The 22771-nt window shown below is 34.8% G+C and overlaps 1 protein-coding gene and 1 long non-coding RNA gene across 4 annotated transcripts in view; one reads left to right on the forward strand and one right to left on the reverse strand.

Moving 5' to 3' along the window:
- REV3L (REV3 like, DNA directed polymerase zeta catalytic subunit) overlaps positions 1–22771 on the reverse strand; it is a 174025-nt gene that overhangs the window by 84860 nt on the left and 66394 nt on the right. For all 3 annotated transcript variants that reach the window (XM_042939605.1, XM_042939606.1, XM_042939607.1), the window contains exons 4-10: positions 20952–21112; positions 16954–17050; positions 12114–12208; positions 11239–11343; positions 10185–10269; positions 9949–10097; positions 1132–1251 (exon numbers count right to left, since the gene is read on the reverse strand). In XM_042939605.1, the coding sequence (XP_042795539.1) occupies positions 1132–1251; positions 9949–10097; positions 10185–10269; positions 11239–11343; positions 12114–12208; positions 16954–17050; positions 20952–21112 (812 nt within the window). The remainder of the gene's footprint in view (positions 1–1131; positions 1252–9948; positions 10098–10184; positions 10270–11238; positions 11344–12113; positions 12209–16953; positions 17051–20951; positions 21113–22771) is intronic.
- Positions 1–22771, forward strand: part of LOC122220285 — a 42265-nt gene that overhangs the window by 17577 nt on the left and 1917 nt on the right. The window contains exon 4 of the long non-coding RNA XR_006202776.1: positions 16988–17064. This is a non-coding gene — a long non-coding RNA (uncharacterized LOC122220285). The remainder of the gene's footprint in view (positions 1–16987; positions 17065–22771) is intronic.

Below are 22771 nucleotides of genomic sequence, written 5' to 3' on the forward strand. Positions count from 1 at the left end.
GAGAGAGAGGGAGACGCAGAATCGGAAACAGGCTCCAGGCTCCGAGCCATCAGCCCAGAGCCTGACGCGGGGCTCGAACTCACGGACTGCGAGATCGTGACCTGGCTGAAGTCGGACGCTTAACCGACTGCGCCACCCAGGCGCCCCTAATGTTTATTTTTGAGAGACAGAGCGAGTGCAAGGGCATGAGCAGGGGAGGGACAGAGATAGAAGGAAAGAGAGAATCTCAAGCAGGAGAGTGCAGAGCCCAATGTGGGGCTTGATCATGACCTGAGCCAAAATTAAGAGCCTGACACTTAACCAACTGAGCCACCCAATGCCCCATAATGAAATTTTAAATAAATTTCTGAACAAGATGGCAGTAATTTCGACTAAATTAATGAAATGAAATCTAGCAAATGCCTTATGATGCTAATGAAAATGCATCTAGGGAAATGCAAAAACACACAGAAATAACTGTCATGTTCTATACTAGCCAAAAACTAATGACTCAAAAAGAATTGTTCAGGAAATTTCTGATACTCACAAAGGAAGACTCAATTATGGTATTTAATTATGTACTAAACTTTGTGGAGAACTTTGAATTCAAAATGAATGCATTTTCCCCCTAAAACAATATGGCTGTTCTCCAACCAAAGTGAAGTTAAAAAAAAAAAAAGGGAAGTGGGGGTGGGGGCACCTGGGTGACTCAGTCAGTTAAGCGTCTGACTTTGGCTCAGGTCATGATCTCATAGTTCATGGTTTAAGCACAGTGTCAGGCTCCATGCTGACAGTGCGGAGCCCTCTTGGGATTCATTCTCTCTCTCTCTCTCTCTCTCTCACTGCCCCCCCCCCCACTGTCCCTCCCCGACATGTGCTTTCTCTCCCTCTCAAAATAAACTTAAAAAAAAAAAAAAAAAAAAAAAAAAAAAAAAAAAAAAGAAAGGAAAGGAATTCTTTTCTTTCACAATTGTTTTTTTAGGAAAAGCTGTGTAGCTACTTCATTTAATTCAAGGCTTCATTTTTATACTTACAATAAGGATTTACTGAACATGCAACATTAACCTCTTTAAACCAAAGGAAAAATCCCCCCTCACATACATACTTTCATTGATTAAAATACTGAAAATTTGTGGTAGAATCATTACTTACAGAAAACTGGTGACTCATTCAGTCTTTGGGTCAAAGGCTGAAAAGTCTGACTATTTTCCATGAGGTTCAAAATTGCTTCTTCATTAATAAGAGCTTCCTCCACTTTGTGTATAGTGTGACCTTAAGATGACAAAAAATACAAAAACATTAAAGCAATGGCTTAAATCTAAAATTTATTGTTAAGAATTTGTGCAAATTAGGAAACATGACAATGCAAACCTATTTAAAAATTTGAGGCATTAGTGATATATATGTTAAATAAAAACATAATAAAACTTAGTAAAAGCCACAGGAATATTTAGTCACGTGGATTTAAAAAAAAAAAAGAAATAAACAAGGACCTTGAATCTGTAATTCACTAAATATTTACAATCTCATTAATCCTACCCAGCTTGTACAGTTATATTACTCTGATAAAAATCATTGCAAATTAAAATATACAAAGGGAAAAGTGTAATACAATTCTTTATTCTCTATGGCTTAAAACTGTAAATTTTACACTTTTCAGCTTTCAACTCATGATCTAAAAATTTCTTTCAGAGCCTAAATGTCCATCAACTGATGAATGGATAAAAAAACTGTGGTTTATATACACAATAGAGTACTACGTGGCAATGAGAAAGAATGAAATATGGCCTTTTGTAGCAACATGGATGGAACTGGAGAGTGTTATGCTAAGTGAAATGAGCCATACAGACAAAGACAGATACCATATGGTTTCACTCTTATGTGGATCCTGAGAAACTTAACAGAAACCCATGGGGGAGGGGAAGGAAAAAAAAAAAAAAAAGAGGTTAGAGTGGAAGAGAGCCAAAGCATAAGAGACTCTTAAAAACTGAGAACAAACTGAGGGTTGATGGGGGGTGGGAGGGAGTGGAGGGTGGGTGATGGGTATTGAGGAGGGCACCTTTTGGGATGAGCACTGGGTGTTGTATGGAAACCAATTTGACAATAAATTTCATATACTGAAAAAAAAAAAAAGAACTCAAAACGGTTTCACAACACCAAAAAAAATAAAAATAAAAAAACAAAAAAATTTAAAATTTTTTTCAACATTTGATTTTTATAAGTCTAATTGTACAAAGGGATTCAATAATTTTAAGAATAAAGATAAAATTGGGGGTGCCTGGGTGGCTCAGTCGGTTGAGTGTCCGGCTTCGGCTCAGGTCATGATCACACGGTTTGTGAGTTCAAGCCCCGCGTTGGGCTCCATGCTGACAGCTCAGAGCCTGGAGCCTGCTTCCAATTCTGTGTCTCCCTCTCTCTCTGCTCCTCCCCCATTCATGCTGTCTCTCTCTTTCTCTCAAAAATAAATAAACATTAAAAAAAAAAGAATAAAGATAAAATGAGTCTCATATTATAATCTAGTCAAAGAGAGAGAGTAACAATAAAAAGCAAATAGTAGTAGGATAAAAAAGACTACAGCAAAAAAGGGCATGTAGTTACAGCTAACTGGAAAACAGTTCTGTTTTTCTACTTCTGGTATGCAGACTTAAAACTAAGTGCTTTCAACAGGTTTTCAAAAAGTTAAAGTCTTCAGGAAAAAGTTTTTTAAAAGTTTATTTATTTGAGAGAGAGTGCATGTGTTCACATGTGCATGAGGTGGGGAGGGGTGGGGGTGGGGGGGAGAGAATCCCAAGCAAGCTCTGCACTCTCAGCACAGAGCCCAATGTGGGGCTTGACCTCACGAACTGTGAAATCATGACCTGAGCCAAAATCAAGAGTTGGATGCTTAGCCAACTGAGCCAGCCAGGTGCCCCTCAGGAAGAAATATTTTTAACACATCCTAGGACACAGTGGGCTAATAAAGAGTATTTCATCAAAACAAAAGAACAAATATACAAACTGTGAAAAATAGCTCATCCCCAAGCAAAAGACAACTGAGAGGATCAGTAAAAACAAAAGCTGGTTCTCAGAATGTTAATAATAAAATAGACAAGACTGACAAGAATGATCAAAACAAAATAGAAGGCATAAATAATGTTAGAAATAAGAGTGAAAGTACCAAAAATAAGAGAGATATTAAAGTATTACTATGAACAACGTTATACCAAAAACATGGAAAAATCAGATAAAATGAATAATTTCTTAGGAAAAACATGATATAAAACCAGACTCAAACAGAAATAGAAATCTTGAGTAGACTTGTAACAGTTATGGAAATTGAACTAGTAGTTCAAAATCCACTCACTCTATTTTCAGTCCCAACACAAAATTCACCCACTATTCAGTTTGGATGTTTTTATAGATGAGATCTATCAAATCTCTAAGAAATAGATTATACAAATCCAATAAAAATTGTGTTTTGTTTTTAATTGCAGTATAGTTGACATAATGTGTTATATTTGTTTCAGGTTTTCAACATAGTGATCTGACAATTTTATACACCATTAAAATTCTTGAAAAAAGTTCGAAATAAACGAAACTCCACAACTCACTTAATGAAGCAAAGTATGAATCTTTCTTGGTTAAAAACAAAAAGTATAAATTCCAAACAAAGTGTTAGCAAAGTAGACATAGCAATGTTTCAAAAAACACCACACCATGACAAAGAAGAGTTATTTCAGTAGTGCACACATAACTTGACATTAGAAAATAAAAATCATTTTAATGTAACTATATTATCAGAGGGATAATAAAAGGGAAAAAAAAGTGACTATTTCAAATTCAGAAAATTTGGTAAAATTTCATTTAATACCCATTCATGAGTTTTGAAAAACTAAACTTCATAGCAAAGAAAGAGGAGAGATATTAACCTAATTAAAGTTATCTACCAACATCCTGTAGTAAATTTCATATTTAATGATGAAATATAGAAGCCTTTCCCTTCAAAACCAGGAAAAAGACCATTATTTCTAACTAGCATTATTCTAGAGTTCTTAAACAATGCATTAAAAAAATTTTAAGTATGAAGATGGGAAAAGAAGTAGTAAAGTTGTTATTTACACATGATGACTCTACACACAAAATATCCAATAGAAAAGACATATAAAACTATTAGTACTAGGGTGTGTTGGTGGCTCAGTCGGTTAAGCATCAGGCTCCTGATTTTGGCTCAGGTCATGATCTCATGGACCGTGCGATTCCAGGTCCGGTTCAATGCGGACAGCAAGCGGAGCCTCCTTGGGATTCACTCCATCTCTCTCTCTGTCCCTCCCCTGCGTAAGTGTGTGCATGCATGCTCACTCTCTCCCTCCCTCAAAATAAAAAGAAACATTAAAAAAAACTATTCGCGGTAATAAAAGTTGCTGTATATAAGACTGACATACAAAAGTTCAGTGAAGCTCCTAAATACCAGTAATTAGAAGATGTGATTTTTGAAAGATAAACTCCTAAGTGCAACAATTAAGACACCTGGAGTATCTCTAATAAAAGATATCAAATTTTACAAAAGAAAATGGCAAAACTCTATTAAAAGATATGAAAGAAGACCTAGTAAAATGAGAAATATATCATGTTCATAGAGGAGATGATTTGGCACACAGAAAGATTAAAAATGTTAATTAATCAGTATATAAATTCAATAAAATCCCAGAAATGAACAATCGGAAACTAAAATTAATAGGGGACAGTTTTTTGTTTTTTGTTTTTTTTTTCAAAGATCAAGAGTAGGGGCACCTGGCTGGCTCAGTCAGTGGAGTGTACTAGTCTTGATCTCAGGGTTGTGAGTTCGAGCCCCATGTTGTGTGTAGAGGTTACTTGAAATAAAAAAAATCTTAAAAAAAAAAAAAAAAGATCAAAAGCAGATAAGACAATTTTGAAGATGAACAAGTTAAGGTCTGCCCTTGATATATATCAACACTTACATGTCAATAGTAATTACAGCAATGTGACATTAACGTAGGGGAATGTGACTGCATGACTGAAGTGAGAGAATTCAGTGGGAATAAAATTTTTTTCAGTAAATATGTTGAAAAACTAGCTATTTATATTTAGAAAAATAGATACAATTAGATCCTTATTATATTCAAGTAACATTTCAGATGCATTGAAGACCTAAAAGTGAAAAACCAAATTGTAAGCACACATAAGCCTTACGGATACACTTGCATTACATCAGGGTAGGAAAGGACTTGTAAACCAGGTACAAAAACCAAACCATTAAGGAAAAAGAAGTTGTTAAATGGATATCAAAATTGAAGATGTGCAAATAAACCTAACCAAAGATGTAAAAGATCGGTATGCTGAAAACAATAGAAAACTTATGAAAGAAACTGAAGAAGACACAAAGAAATGGAAAAAGATTCCATGCTCATGGATTCAAAGAATAAACATTGTTAAAATGTCAATAACACCCAAAGCTATCTACACATTCAATGCAATCCCAATCAAAATTGCACCGGCATTCTTCTCAACATTAGAACAAACAATCCTAAAATTTGTATGGAACCACAAAAGACCCCGAATAGCCAAAGTAATGTTGAAAAAGAAAACCAAAGCAGGAGGCATCACAATCCCAGACTTTAGCCTCTACTACAAAGCTGTAATCATCAAGACAGTATGGTAGTGGCAGAAAAAACAGACACGTAGACCAATGGAATACAGAACCCAGAATTGGACCCACAAATATATGGCCAACTAATCTTTGACAAAGCAGGAAAAAGTATCCAATGGAAAAAATACATTCTCTTTAGCAAATGAAACTAGACCACTTTTTCACCATACACAAAAATAAACTCAAAATGGATGAAAGACCTAAATGTGAGACAGGAAACCACCACAATCCTAGAGGAGAAAGCACGCAAAAACCTCTTCGACCTCAGCTGCAGCAACTTAACACATCTCCGCAGGAAAGGGAAACAAAAGCAAAAATGAACTATTGGGACTTCATCAAGATAAAAAGTTTCTGCATGGCAAAGGAAACAATCAGCAAAACTAAAAGGCAACCAACGGAATGGGAAAAGATATTTGCAAATGACATATCGGATAAAGTGTTAGTATCCAAAATCTATAAAGAATTTACTAGACTCAACACCTGAAAAACAAATAATCCAGTGAAGTAATGGGCAGAACACATGAATAGACACTTTTCCAAAGAAGACATCCAGATGGCTAACAGACACATGAAAAGATGCTCAACATCACTCACCATCAGGGAAATACAAATCAAAACCACACTGAGATACCACCTCACACCAGTCAGAGTGTCTAAAATGAACAACTCAGGAAACAACAGATGCTGGCAAGAATGTGGAGAAATGGGTACCCTCCTCTTGCACTGTTGGTTGGAATGCAAACTGGTGCAGCCACTCTGGAAAACAGTGTGGAGGTTCCTCAAAAAATTAAAAATAGAACTACCCTACAACCCAGCAATAGCACTACTAGGAATTTATCCAAAGGATACAGGAATGCTGATTCATAGGGGCACAGGTACCCCCAATGTTTTCAGCAGTGCTTTCAACAAGAGCCAAATTATGGAAAGAGCCTAAATGTCCATCAGCTGATGAATGGATAAAGAAGATGTGGCTTATATATACAATGGAATACTACTTGGCAATGAGAAAGAATGAAATGCTGCCAGTTGCAGCAACGTGGATGGAACTGGAGGATATTATGCTAAGTGAAATAAATCAGAGAAAGACAGATATCATATGTTTTCACTCATATGTGGAACTTGAGAAACTTAACAGAAGACCATAGGGGAAGAGAAGGGGAAAAAAAAATAGTTACAAACAGAGAGGGAGGGAGGCAAACGATGAGACTCTTAAATACAGAGAACAAATCTTGATGATTACAGAGAACAAACTGACTCTTAAATACAGGTTGATGGGGTTGGGGGACAGGGGAAAATGGGTGATGGGCATTGAGGACAGCACATGTTGGGATGAGCACTAGGTACTGTAGACAAGCGATGAATCACAGGAATCTACCCCCAAAACCAAGAGCACACTGTATATACACTGTATGTTAGCCAAGTTGACAATAAATTACATTAAAAAATTATTAAAAAAATAAATAGCAAAAAAATGTCATGAGAACATAATGCACACATGGTGACTACAGTCAAAAAACAAAAACAAAAAAACGAAATTGAAGATGTGCAAACACTTAAAATGAGCCACAAATATGAATAAGCAATTCTCAGATAAAAAACACAAATGCTCAAAGTTATTAGCAATCAGACATGCAAATTAAACTAAGAAGATTCCATTTCAAAGAATCAGAATGGCAAAAAGAAAACATTTTTTAACATTTATTTATTTTTGAGACAGAGAGAGACAGAGCATGAATGGGGGAGGGTCAGAGAGAGAGGGAGACACAGAATCCGAAACAGGCTCCAGGCTCTGAGCGGTCAGCACAGAGCCCGACGCGGGGCTGGAACTCACGGACCGCGAGATCATGACCTGAGCTGAAGTCAGACGCTCAAACGACTGAGCCACCCAGGCGCCCCAAAAAATTTTAAATATAAGCTCTAGGGGTGCCTGGGTGGCTTAGTCAGTTAAGTGTCTGACTCTTGATCTTGGCTCAGGTCATGCTCTCATGGTCTGTGAGTTTGAGCCCTGTATCAGGTGGGTCTGTGCTGATGGCATGGGGCCCGCTTGGGATTCTCTCTCTCCTCTCTCTCTCTCTCAAAATAAATAAAAGAATTTAAATATAAGCTCTAATACATTGTGGGAATGTAAACTTAGATATAATCATTTTACAGACTAATTTTTGTAATATGGCATTACTACTATAATGATGTTTTTATTGTTAACATACTTTGAAATCTGAAAAATGGAGCTCTAAAAATAACAGAGCTTATGGGTGGAAAGGTTAAGGCAAAACCAATGCAACTTTGTAACCACAGCACTAACAAATTCCAATAACTGGCACCCAAGGAGATAACTCTGATCAGCCCAGTGTGGCTAGAAGCTGTCATAGTGGATATTAAAATGCTCTGAAAATAACAGTATGGAAATTCTGGGTACATTTTTTATTAGAGTGTGGCTGGCAGATGCTAAGAAAAGCAAATGCAAGCAGAACTCTGAGCCAGTAGGCTGCCATTAAGGGGAGCTCAAGAGATCTCAGGTGTAACTTGCCATGAGTCAGAGATTGCACAATGCTGGGATGCATCTCTTAGGGAGGGGGAAGCCCTGAGTGTAGATGCTCATTTTGAATTGTAGTTTAATATGGTCAAGAGGGGTGCCTGGATGGCTCAGTCGGTTAGGTGTCTGGCTCTTGATTTTGCCTAAGGTCATGATCTCAGGGTCATGAGATTGAGCTCCATGTTGGACTCTGCGCTCTCTCCCTATCCCTCTCCTCCTCTCAAGAAATAAATAAAATAAAGTCTTTAAAAATATATATGGTCAAAAGAGCCTCTGCTGCTAATGAGGCAGTATAAAAGAGGCTTTTCTATTACTGCTTAAAGCTGTAATTTTACTCCTGCTACTCTGGCTCCCTTGCTTAGAAAAACTGCATATGAAACAATGTGACTATGGAATAAAACTTTGATTATTCTTTTATTTACCAACTGTGTATAAGCTAACTACATTTTTACAGAAACTCTATTAGAACATATGCTATCTAGGTAGAGTACATATACCCTAAGACCTGGCAAATTACACTTCTATATGTCTTCTATAGAGACACTCTTGCATACAGCCACAAAATGACAGAAATAACACTATTAATAACAGTGCAAAAGTGAAAATCATCTAATAGTTGTAGAGGGCTAATAAACTTGTCTGGTCATACAAAGGAACACTAATCAGCAGCTGAAGTGAGTGAACTAGAAACACGTATGAACAAAGATAGATCAAAGTTGTAATATGTTGACATAAAAGATACTCAACATCATTAGTGATGAGGGAAATGATAATTAAAGCCATAATGAGATGCCATTTCACACAGTAAGATGGCTATACAAAAAAAGACAAATAACAAGTGTTAGTGAGGATGCAGGATCATTGGAACCTTCACATACTGATGGAGGAAATGTAAACCAGTGTAATCACTGTGGAAAACAGTTTTGTAGTTTATGCAAAAGTTAAATACAAGTTCACCAAATGAGCCAGCAATTCCACTACTTGGTGTCTCTCGAGAGAAATGAAAACACTACATCCACACAAACACCTACATACAAGTGTTCACGTCAGCATTAAGAGCCAAAAAGTGAAAATAACTCAAATATCAATCAACTGATGACTGAATTAACAAAATATGGTATATCCATACAATGAAATACTATCCGGCAATAAAAAGGAAAGAAATATTGATAGATACTACAATATAGATGAACCTGAAACATTAAGCTAAATGAAAGAAGACACAAAAGATCACATATTGTAGGATTTCATTTATATGATACACCCAGAAAAGGCAGATCTTGAGACAAGAAAGTGGATTAGAGGTTACTTGGGGTTGGAGATGAGAACGGATATGACTGCAAATGGACACAAGGAATCCTCTGAGGTGAAGCAGGTGTTCTAAAATGGAATTATGGGGATGCCTGCACAGCTCTATAAACTTCCGATAAATCAATCAATTGTACACCTTGAATGAGTGCATATTATATTATACAAATTATACCTCAATTAATAAAAAACTATGTCGAATGAAAAAAGCAAGTTGCTTACTTTATGCCAAGTAGGACCCTATTTTATGTAAGATTTTAAATATAAAATAACAGTACATATCATGGACATACATATATAAGAAAATATAAAATCATATATGGGAACAGTTTACACCAACTTAGAATAGTGCTTACATCTAGAGATCAAGAAAAGGTAAAGGAATGGGAGAAACTTAGCTAATTCAACCAAGTAGTAATATTAACCGTGCCAGATATACAGATGTCTATTATAGTATTTTCTGCATACTTGAAAACCTCACCTTTGCTCAACTCTGTATCTTTGTGGACTTCTACCAGATTAGCTGGCGTACACTGAAGAATATCAGGAGACAGAACTTCAGAGTGCAATGTTAACTCAGCAGAGAACTCCTGAGATCCATCGCTGTAGTCCACAGATCCTGATAATGTTCTGGTTAATTAAAACATATCCTTTATAACAAACTAGATAACAAAGCAATAAAATTAGTTTTGAGATCTATAATAAATAACGACTTACACAGAGAAATCATTCTGTTTGAGAATTTCCTGAAGTCTCTTCTGAAAAATTTTTTCACTTTCTGTTGCTGGCACAAACCTGCGATCTTTGAATTTCAAAAGTGCATTAAAAAATGTAGATAACGAATGACATATTTTCCTTTTTCTTAGAGTAGCTTTTAAAATGGTAACAATTTCTTATCTTTCTCTTGACACACATAATACCACCTAAAAGTAGTTCTACCATAACAGCAAACAAAAGAGAAATGGTTGTTAATGAAGCTATAAAATTAAGCACTTAAAGTCAGTTCAAGATTAAGTTCTATAATTATAACTTAAATCTAAAACAAAAACACTGTTCTGTACCTATAAATGTATTGCACACTCTGAACCTAGAAACTTCTACCCTGTAAAATATAATAGTTCTATTTTAGAAGGCATTCAAAATTTACCACAGCATTTTTAGTGCCCAAGACATAATAAAAATTTTAATTGGACTTCAATGTATGCTTACTGCTATATTACAAATATATTTACCTTCTGAATTAGGTCTTTTATTCTTTTACTTTTATTTAAAAATTTTTGTTGTGTACATGGCATTTATGTAAGCCCTCAAATTCTTTTTGTAGAATATATAAAATGAGTATTTTCTTCAAAGCTGTATAAGATGATTAAAGTGGGAGTTTATATGAACAAAATAGTGTGGTGTCTCTAAGTTGGGACCCATAATCTTCTGTGAGTATTGTGGCTCATTTGGAAATACAAAAGGCTAGAATATACTAGAAAATAAAAAAGGAGCAAAGAGGTGGGGCAAGAGGTAAGGTGAAAACCAAGGACAATGAGGATGCCAATTCTTGGGCGGGCAGGGGCGGATAGAAGGAGAGAACAATGAATGACACCTGGGAGATAAAGAATTACAGTTCAGAGCAATGACAATAGGAAAAAATATACAGAACAGAAAGGTAATTTGAAAAGTAAAATTTAATGTTAAGGTAAAAACTCAATGGCTTAAACTTTTCCATTAGAATATCTGGTGTAAAAAAAAAAATGTCACCAGAATACTATTAGGTTTATACCTTGTGATTCGGGTTGGCTAATTTGAGAAGTTTCATTTCTGTTTCTTCGCCGTTGCTTTTCATCTTCCCATATGGCCTGGAGACCAGGGTTTCCACCAATTTGAGCTATAATTACAACAATACTTCAATACGACAAGGGTCAAAGTAAAAAATACTTGCTCAAAAAAAGAAATTCAAACTTTAAAAAAATAAGTACTGACTTAAAAAAAAACAAAAACAACCATTTACCTGTTTTGTGTAACATAATGACCAAACTACCCAACCTACATTTATTACTCCTTTTTGTTTTCCTCCTACTGGCTCCCCAAAACCCAGCAAGTGGTGAATAAGACCAAAATATCTGATGACAGCCAATATACCTGAGTCCCCTCCCTTTTATATAAACTGAAAATTGTAAGTTTAAAAGACAGAGTATATTAAATTCTTTAATGATGGCTAATGTATTTAGTGTCACACTTACTTTAGGCTTATGTCTATGCAAACATACTCACATGAATGAAAATATTAATGAAAAAATAATGACCATCTCATCAGAGGTTAAGAAATCTTCATAACATTTTGCATCCTCCTTCTATAACATGTTACTTCTCTACTAATGTTTTCTTCCCTACTTTTCCCACTGTACTTTAGTCATTAAATTTTAAAAATAAAAACATATAGGGGCGCCTGGGTTGCTCAGTTGGTTAAGCGTCTCTTGATTTTGGCTCAGGTCATGATCTCATGGTTTGTGAGTTCGAGCTTCATGTTGGGCTCTGCACTCTGCACAGTGCACAGCCTGCTTGGGATTCTCTCTCCGCCCTTCTTCCCTCCCCCCGACCCCCAAATATATACATAAACTTAAAAAAAAAATACAAACACATTAATTGTGCACATACCTTCAATGTCTAGCCGATTTAAGATATCAGCAGCGACAGCATCCACTTCTAATTCACATGTACTCCGTGGTTCAACACCTTCCAGTATTAAAGAGCTGTATTAAAAAGATTATTAAAAAAATATAATAATTAGGGGTGCCTGGCCAGCTCAATTGGTGGAGCATGCAACTCTTGATCTTGGAGCCCCAAGTTGGGCACAAGATTATTTAAAAAAAAATAATAAAATAACAGATTAAATAAATATACATATATAATAACCACATAAGAGCAAATTTTCTGAAGACTTTGCTTATAGAACTTTCATGTTTAGTCACAATTATTCATGACCCAACTTATACTCTGTGTGTACATATAAATAAAAAACAGGAAGAGAAAAATACAAAACCTGCTCTGTTGAGATACTTTTGCAGTATATTTTACATATTTTGGTTCATTATATTTTATATATAAAGAATGTACAATGTTTTAGCATGTGAGTCATATTCAGGGTAGAATGGGATTAGATAACAGAGGGACAACAGAGGGATACATCAAAAACCATATACATATGCAAAATCACTTGCCCAGAGACATCTTTCTTAGCAATCACAGACAGTTGTTAAAAATGAGGACAGAGTATGCTACAAGAGATCAGGGGAAGTGACATACTGAAAAGTGAGCAGATGATACTGTTCTCCCTGCCCTCAACTACTGCTGAGCTGAGGAATGCTTTAAAAGTCTCTATAACTGCAAACTGAGAAATCACAGGAGTTCAACAATGGGATCATGGCTAAGAGAAGTGGTGATACCATGAGGTCATTAATTTTTATGACAAAATTGTCATAATTGTAATAATAATTGTAACAATAATTGTAATAATTGTATAGCTGTAATAATTGTAATAATGCAGAGGATTATTCCCCATTAATGCTGTGTGACTCAAAAGCATTTTGTTTTTCAGAGCCACAAACAAAAAAAATAAATAAAATCAGGAAGACACCATATATATGTCCCTGCTTGAAGGAATGAATATACATCTAATGTGGATACCAGTTTACTCATTCCAAAATTTAGATCTTCTACTAATACAGACCCCAAATGAAAAGGAGAACTTTTACTAGAAAGCAGATTTGATTAACATTTTTATTTGAAAGATTTTTTTTTTATGTTTTAAGAGAAACATATTAGCAAAACCTCATTTTCCGTTGTCTATCCCTCAAGAAATCTGACGAAACTTTAGAAATTTGTTTAACCACAGAATTGTTATAGTTCAAATAAATCTGTATGTATATACATATATACATGTAGATAAAACACACACACATATCTTTTTACCATTGATACAGAAGGGACATATTAGCCAACCTATCACAATATATCCCTTTTTACTTTTAGAAAAAATAATTCTCAATGTAGCTTGTCTTTTTTATTGATATAATTTAATGACATAAGTTTTGCCATGAATTAAAGTAGTAGATAAAATAGTTTTTAGTCAACAGTTTTTTCCTTATATCAAAAAGTTTCACAATTTTTGGAAGAATTATATTGTAAATTTCAAGAGTGAATTTTCCAGGAGTAGCACATCTGTGATAAAGGAGGGTAACAATAACATCACAAAATGCAATCTCATAGTAGAAATTTATAACCATTTCTTGCCCTTATTACAAAACTACTTTAGACATTCAGAATAGGAAGTGTTCCTAGGGAAAGGAAATAGTTTGCACAATTAAAAATGTCTCCAGTAGATAAAACACCACAAGTAAAAATTTGAGTCAGCAAATACATATAAACAATTCATTATAGTCATGAAAAATAGATAAGTAATATGACAGTAACTAGACAATTGTGCCTCTCTGAACATTTCTGTTCCTAGCTTAACACAACAGACCTACTAATTAGAATCACTTAGGGTGGAGCTCAGACATCTACAATTTAAAACGTCTCTTTTGATCAACTGATGGGCAGTCAGGGTTGAGATTACTTCAGCATACTTGACATGTGTAGATTCAACACTCTGGCAAATGACTCTGAAGGTCCATGATATGTGGTAATTTATAATGAGTTAACAAGTAGGCTTAGTAGAACTGCTAACTCAGCACTCCCATCTCTTATGAGTTTGCTGCTATTTGTCATAGTCCTTGTAATAATGTTTGTGAAGGAATATAAAATATTTGTTAAAAAAAAAAAAAAAAAGGCACCCAGCAAGATGGTGCTAGCAGCACTGGGGATAGAAATGAGACTGATAAAAATCTAAAGAGTACTGATTTATAGTAAAATTTTTTGACATTATGTTACTTGTACTTGATGAAATAATGGATTTTCATGTTTATTACAATGTAAGCATCTCCAAAATACAAAAATATGGGATAATCTGAGACAAAAATATATAGCTATACTGTATTTATTACAGATTCTAATTCTGAATACCTTGTCTAATTTCACTAGTTTGCCTACACATATCTTTGCTAATAAGTTGTCATTCGTTAAGAGTAATAAAATAGGTTTCTTTTAAAAACATTTTAAAATGTAAACTTTTCATTATAATATGTAGGGTCTCCCCAAACTTACTTCTAACCAATAAAGCTTTACTATGACCTAGCTAGAAAGATAGTTTGCTTACAAAAAGATTTCAAATGCTAATAAACTCTGGTCTTATTTGATCATGCAAAAACAAGTTATTAAAAATATAGAACTCTGAAAATCAAGGGCTCTAGTGAATAGGTAAAATTTTGAGTCAAGTTGATGTATTCCAATTTCAGAGAGATAGAGAAACTGTATCACAGGCATAAAAAAATGAAGAAAGCAAGTTGCTTGTTGATCAATTTGGTCTGGACTGATTAGAACTTGAATTTGATGTGAAAAGAAATTATGCCATTTCAATCTGATTAAAAAATACTTCTGCCGTATCTGAGAAGGAACCAAGAAGTACACATGTATGCATATGTGTAAGTGTGTGTGCATGTTTGTCAAAAAGTCCTGATACTTGTCAAGGTCAATCAAGAGGTAGGGTGTCATTTCACTTTGAAGTCCTTGAAGTTTTATTCTGGCACAATATTTCTGTCACTAAACAATGTGTTTCTATCATTATTTAATGAGATTCTTTCTTAGACATCTTCTGTTTTTTTAATGTTTATTTTTGAGACAGAGAGAGAGCGCACGCACGCGCAGGGGAGGCGCAGAGAGAGAGGGAGACACAGAATCCGAAGCAGGCTCCAGGCTCTAAGGCTGTCAGCACAGAGCCCAATGTGGGGCTTGAACTAAGGAGCCACAAGATCACGATCTAAGCTGAAGTTGGACGTTTTAACCGACTGAGCCATTCGGGTGCCCTTGATGAGATTCTTTCTTAACTTCCGTATCAGACTCTGCGCTGACAGCACAGTGCCCCGCATCAGGCTAACAGCATGGAACCTGCATGGGATTCTCTCTCTGCCACTCCCCGTGTAGACTCTCTCTCAAAATAAATGAATAAACATTAAAAAAAATGGCAAATTACTTATTCATATACAGTATGTCAACCCACTTTTTTCCATAAAAACATTTAGAAATTTGGGGGTTATTTTTTCAAAAATATTTGCTTCTTAGATTTTAAATTGTTATTTTATCATGTGATTTTTATTTGACAAGTCATAGCATATCAATTCAGAATGCATAATGAAGACATATGTTGGAAAGAAGTATACAAATTTATACCCAATTACTTTTATTAATTAGGTAATAACTAGGCCCATTTTCATCCTATTTTCAAGGTCAGTGTTTAAAATCTGATTCCACTGAGAAATTTAACAGAAGACCATGGGGGAAAGGAAAGGGGAAAAAAAAAGTTATAGAGAGGGAGGGAGGCAAACGATAAGAGTCTCTTAAATACTGAGGGACGAACTGAGGGTTGATGGGGGGTGGGGGAGAGGGGAAAGCTGGTGATGGGCATTGAGGAGGGCACCTGTTGGGATGAGCACTGGGTGTTGTATGGAAACCAATTTGACAATAAATTATATTTAATATAAAAAAAATAAAAGTATGGGAATGCAAGCTGGTGCAGCCACTCCGGAAAACAGAATGGAGGTTCCTCAAAAAACTAAAAATAGAACTACCCTATGACCCAGCAATTGCACTTCTAGGCATTTAGCCACGGGATACAGGTGTGCTGTTTCAAAGGGACACATGCACCCCCATGTTTATAGCAGCACTATCAACAATAGCCAAAGTGTGCAAAGAACCCAAATGTCCATCAATGGATGAATGGATAAAGATGTGGTATACACACACACACACACACACACACACACACACACACACAAAATGGAGTATTACTCGGCAATCAAAAAGAACGACATCTTGCCATTCGCAACTACATGGATGGAACTGAAAGGTATTATGCTAAGTGAAATTAGTCAGAGAAAGACAAAAATCATACAACTTCACTCATATGAGGACTTTGAAACAAAACAGATGAACATAAGAGGGAAGGGAAACAAAAATAATATAAAAACAAGGAGGGGGGCAAAACAAAAGAGACTCATAAATATGGAGAACAAACTGAGGGTTATAGGAAGGGTTGTGGGAGGGGGAGATGGGCTAAATGGGTAAGGGGCACTAAGAAATCTACTGAAACCACTGTTTTACTATATGCTAACAATTTGGATGTAAGTTTAAAAAAATAAAAAAGAAAATAATAAAAAGAAAAAAACATAAAAATAAAATCTGTGATCTGTGATTCCATGTAATACACTAATGTTGAGATGTGCTTCTCTGACAAGCTTATCGATTAAAAAAAAGATTAAAATTAAATTATAATAACCACTGAGTTTTGAGTACAGTAGGATATACACAAATAGGTTTTTTTCCCTTTACAACATTAACTAACCTTGGTATTTCATCTTCTTCCCACCGAAATAAAGTACCAGTAAGAGAATTTCCTGGTAGCTGATCCTTGCAAGATCCAGTTGTACGCATCGAATCACCTAGGAACAGAAAGGTAAAAGAAGATAAGTTCTACTTTTAACTTGCATATAAATACCCTTTAAGTAAAATAATATATAAACATGACTAGTTCCTACAATTGTGTCCTTAAAATTCATACACACACAGGAACACATATGCACAGTTGAGAATAGTGGCTCTAAAGTAAAAGGGGAAGAAAGTATTTCTAATATCGATATGAAAGAGAAACAGCTACAATGCTTACATACTAGTATGATACATTTAAATGTGCTATTGTGGTAGGATTAAAATCTCATTTTGAAAATCATGAAGAGTTAAGATTGTTTATAGACTTTAAATTCCTAGGGTATTCTGTATGAGTCTAAACTAAAATTCTAATGGAATTCAAATTCCAGATAAAATTCAAAACATACTTTAATACTAATCCTTGAACAAAGAGAAAATATGCAACGCATTCCAGAAGTGATGGCAGTTAACAGTGAGTGGAAATGCAAATACAATTTGACCACCAGTAGAAGGGGACAATGCACGTTTGCTTAGTTGTCTAAGTTTCAGGAACTGAGTCCTGGGGTCATGCTTTGAAAGTATTCTCTAAATTTTAGCAACTGTTTTGCGATCTCTTGTGGGAATTTAAATTCTAAGAGAAAGCATAAATGAGTAGCATAGAAAGAATCCTACCATTGAGAAAGACACTAAATTTGCAATTTTCTAATCCACCTAAATTTAATACTTTTTCTTATTTGTTTAGCTTGATCACAAAATGGTGTAATTAAGACTGAGATTAGGTATTACCATCTTTGCTATTTCAGCAAAACATATGCCAAAACATGAAACTGATTCTACATATCTTCAGAAGTTTTTAAAGGCTTTGCTATTAGGTGGCTAGGGCATTAATATGAAATTACTTTGTAGAGTTGTACATTACCATAAATATTATTTTCTAATAAATTTATGTGAATAAAGAGTCTATACAAGTTTACTGATTCAGAGTTACTGATAACATCATAAAAAATTCATATCTTACCTACACTTCTTATGCGTTGTTTTAGCATATTTCCCTAAAGAACAGGGAAACTCCCTAATTTAAATATATATATTATTATAATTTTTCAACTATGGATGGTAAAAAATATAAAATGCCTCTATGTGCTCAAAATACTCTATTTACTTTACATACTTCACCTTAACAACTGTAGTAATTAGCACCATTTCCAGTTCATCTGACACATGATCATATAACTGAAGTACTGAGAGAAAAATTGTATATGCATATATACTATTAAAATTTCTACATCTTTTTCACTTTTGAATTTACTCCATTTTCAAAAGTAAGACTACATTATGTACTAGGATAACTTGTCTTATAAGATAAAAATGTTGAATTATGCATATATACATGTAATATGTAGGAATTAAGTTTTAATAAGAAGTTTACTGTCAGTTTAATGGTGTCTGAGAAACATGAAATACAAAAAGTGATTCACTTATTCTTCCCGTGATTTCACTATAATCTTTTATACAAAACAAGCAAAATAAAGCAAACAAAAACCTGAGGGCTATTTAGCATAATGAATTAAGATATAAATTTTATTTCATCATACTCACAGCAATTTTCCTTTTAATTTCCCCCAACTAAATTTCATGTATTTCTGCGTTGTAAAAATTTTCCATATTTTGAAAAAAATTCCTTCCAATTAACATTCTAATACTCATCTAACTTCAGTAACTGAAATAAATGTCTTACATATATTTGAGAATTCAAATTTTTCTCACACTTTTTACCTACTGGAAACAAACTTTCATGAAAATTACTTCCTTTTCCTATAAACGCCTACTGTTCACGGTCTATAATCTTTTCCAATCCTCAATCCTACTTGAACTCTCATTTATATTTGATACTGATAACCAACCTGTTATATTCTTTTTTTCTCCCATTAACCTTTTTATTTTGGAATAATTTTACATTTACAGAAAAATTGCAAGGATAGTATGAGTTTCCACACATTGTTTACCAGGTCTCTCCTACTGTTAGCATTTTACATTACCACAGTACCTATATCAAAATAAAGAAACTGACACCGGTACATTAATATTTAACTAGACTAGACATTATATTTGACTTTCACCAGTTTTTCCACTGTTGTCTGCTTTGTTTCAGGATCCAATCTAGGATACCACATTGCATTTAGTTATCATGTCTCCCTAGGTCTCCTCTGGTCTATTTCTCAGTCTTTCCTTGTTTTTCATGGCCTTGAGAGGTAACCTGTAGAACGTCTCCTCACTCCCATCTGAGTTTGTCTGATGTTTTTCTCATCATTAGACTATGGTCATGGGTTTTTGAAAGAATATCACAGAGATGAAGTATCCTCCTCATCACATCATCTGAGGGGTACACAATATATAGGACACCACTGGGGATGTTAACCTTCAACATTTGGTTAAGGAAGGTATAGTTCTATGCGTTTGATAAATATATAGACCCATGCCAGTCTATATTCCTTCCTTCACCCTAAAAGTTCCTCTGTACATTTGCTCTGTAGTTAATACTCCCTTCTCCTCCAATCCTTGGAAACCATTAATATGCTTTCCATTTCTATCATTTTGTCTTTTCCAGAATGTTGTATGAATGGAATCATACAATTAGTAGCCCTTTGTGTCAGGCTTCCTTCACTTAGTAAAATGCATTAAAGACTCACCAATGTTGTGTGAATCAATAGCTTGATGCTTTTTATTGATAAATAGTATTCCACCGTATGGTTACATCACAGTTTATCCACTGCCCACAGTTTATCCATTGTCCACAACAAAGTGGACATCTTGGTTACTTTAGACCTTTAGCAATTATGAATAAAGCTGCTATAAACATTTGCATAGAGGTTCTTGGGCAGATACAACTTTTAAATCACTTGGATAAATGAGAAGGAATGTTTATGTTTATAATGTTATGTTTAATAAGTCTATGTTTAACACTATAAGAAACTGCCAAACTGTATTCCAAAGTGGTTGCACTATTTTGCATTCCCACCAGCAAAGGAGAGTTGCTCTCCTTCCACATCCTTACCAGCATGTATTGCTAGTTTTTAGATTTTAGCCATTCTAATAGGTATGTAGTGGAAGCTCTTTGTGGTGTCAATTTGCATTTCCCTAATGATACATAATGTTAACAATCATCTTTTCATGTGTTTGCCATCCTTACATCTTTTTTTGCTAAAGTATCTGTCCAGGTCTTTCGGCCATTTTTAAATTAAATTAAATTAAATTAATTTTAGAGAGAGAAGGAGAGGGGGCAGTTGGGGAGGGACGGGGGGGGGGGGGAATGAGACAGAGCACAAGAGAGAGACTATCTTAAGCAGGCTCCAAGTTGAACATGGAGCCTGACATGGAGCTCAATTCCACGACACTGGGATCATGACCTGAGCTGAAATCAAGAGTTGGATGCTCAACTGACTGAGCCACCCAAGCGCCCCTTGGCCATTTTTAATTGGGTTTTTGCTTTCTTACTATTAAGAAAGAGTTCTTTGTATGTTCTAGATACATGTAATTTATCAGATATGTAATCTAAAAATGTTTTTTCCCAGTAAAACATAGTAGTAAAGACTACAGGCTTTCTTTTAGAGGTGCTGGAAATGTTCTAAATTTGATTGTGGTGATGGCTGTACAACTGTGCGAACATACTAAGCCAATGAATTGTCCATTTTCAATGAGTGAGATGTATGGTATGTGAATTCTACTTCAATCAATTACCAAAAAATTTTCTTTTGAGATTCCTTTTCCTGATAAAACCTAATACCATTCTGCATATTTCTTTTTTATTCTTTATCCACCCAGTAGTTATTTTCTAAGTATATGTTATTTTATAAATCATTAATTACATTAACACTTGTCTCAAACTTTAATTTGAACTTGAGAAATTAACCTTACTTTTCCTTCTTGCTTTTCGGAACTTGACAGCAGCCAGATTTATTAAATTCATTCCATAGAGATTGTAGTCAATGAACAGCTGTAGGAGGTAGGGAATATGCGCTTCATGAGGCTGGTAAAATTTATTCATTATGGCTCCACTTTGCAAAAGTTCACATATCCTAAGTTAGAAAAAAAAAAAAGTTGTATTCTAAAATTATGGTTCCTAAAATGTTAAGTGCAACAATAATTACACTACTATAGAGAATGAAACACATTAGCACACAAATTTTTTATTTAAATTTTACTGGAAATTTATATTTTGTTAGAAATTACAAGTTTAAGTCAAGTTTTAAAGTCAGCTGCACACTCTGAAAGAACATGACAAAAATCTTGGATGAAGAATATTTTGACTCCTAAAACCAACTTAATACTAACTATATTAAAAAACAAAAATGTCAGAAGTTTTTAAAATATGAGCTTTTCCTTTTAAAACCTGAGAAAAGAATTGAAGTACATGAAACATTCAGAAGGGATATTAATAAGATAAAGGTATAGAGGTTATTTCTGAAAAGGCTTCCTGAAGTCTCTGAGCAAGAGACTAATGAATTAAAGATACTTCTGTGAAGAAAGGGAAGAGTATTTCACACAAATTAAATTACACATGTAAAGGGTCATAAGAAAATGTGGCTTATTTGAGAACTGAAACCACTGAGTGTGGCTTAGTGACAGAAGCTGTGGTGAGTGTGTCTATGGAGGGGATGGGCTAGAGAGGTAATGAAAAGTCAAATCACGCACAGACTACTAAGACATCTCAAGAAATAGCAGAATTTGCTTCCGAAGAGTGAAAAAGAGAAATGACCAAGTTACCTAGAGAACGCACAGTACTAAAGATACAAGTGAGAAGGCTACTGTGGAAAACTAAAATGATGGTGGCTTTAACAAAGATTAGGGCAATGTGTTGATTCAGGATACATACAAAGAATAAAATGGTCAAGCCTTGATGACTGACTAGATGTGGAGGGTGTGGCAGAATAGAGGAGATGAAGATGATGCCTTGATTTCTTGGTGGTGCCACATTTATTGGAAGAGAAAGGACTGGAAGGAAACATGTTTCTTTGCAGAATTTTTTGGAGGAGGAATAAGGATAAACTCAGTTTTAGACATACTGGGGTTTAGGTATAGTAAGGTATTAAGGTATATTTCCATGAAAATAATGACAAATGACAATGAAGATGAAGATAAGAATAATTTTATTTTCATACATAGCATTATATATTTATTTAAGCATTATGTACTGGACACAGTGTTAGGTGTTTTATTTATTTATTTTTTAAATTTTTTTTTAACGTTTATTTATTTTTGAGACAGAGAGAGACAGAGCATGAACGGGGGAGGGGCAGAGAGAGAGAGAGAGAGACACAGAATCAGAAGCAGGCTCCAGGCTCTGAGCCATCAGCCCAGAGCCTGACGTGGGGCTTGAACTCATGGACCGCAAGATCGTGACCTGAGTTGAAGTCGGACGCTTAACCGACTGAGCCACCCAGGCACCCCTGTGTTAGGTGTTTTAAATGCTTACTCTCAAGTAATCCTCACTACAAACCTATGATACCATTAATCCAGAGCTCTGGAGAAAATTTAGGCTATTGATATATACCTGGAAGTCAAATGCATGAAGATCAACAAAGAAAAAAGGCAAAACAAACCAAGAGAGTAGATAAGACTGTACAGTGAGGAGGAAGTACAGAGAGAAAAGATGAAAGCCTAAGACACAACCCCAAGAACAGCTGCAGATGTTCAAAGAGGAACAAAATGACATAAATACGAATGATCAGATGGTA

The sequence above is a fragment of the Panthera leo genome, chromosome B2, assembly GCF_018350215.1.
Source record: "Panthera leo isolate Ple1 chromosome B2, P.leo_Ple1_pat1.1, whole genome shotgun sequence".
Lineage (NCBI taxonomy): Eukaryota > Metazoa > Chordata > Mammalia > Carnivora > Felidae > Panthera > Panthera leo.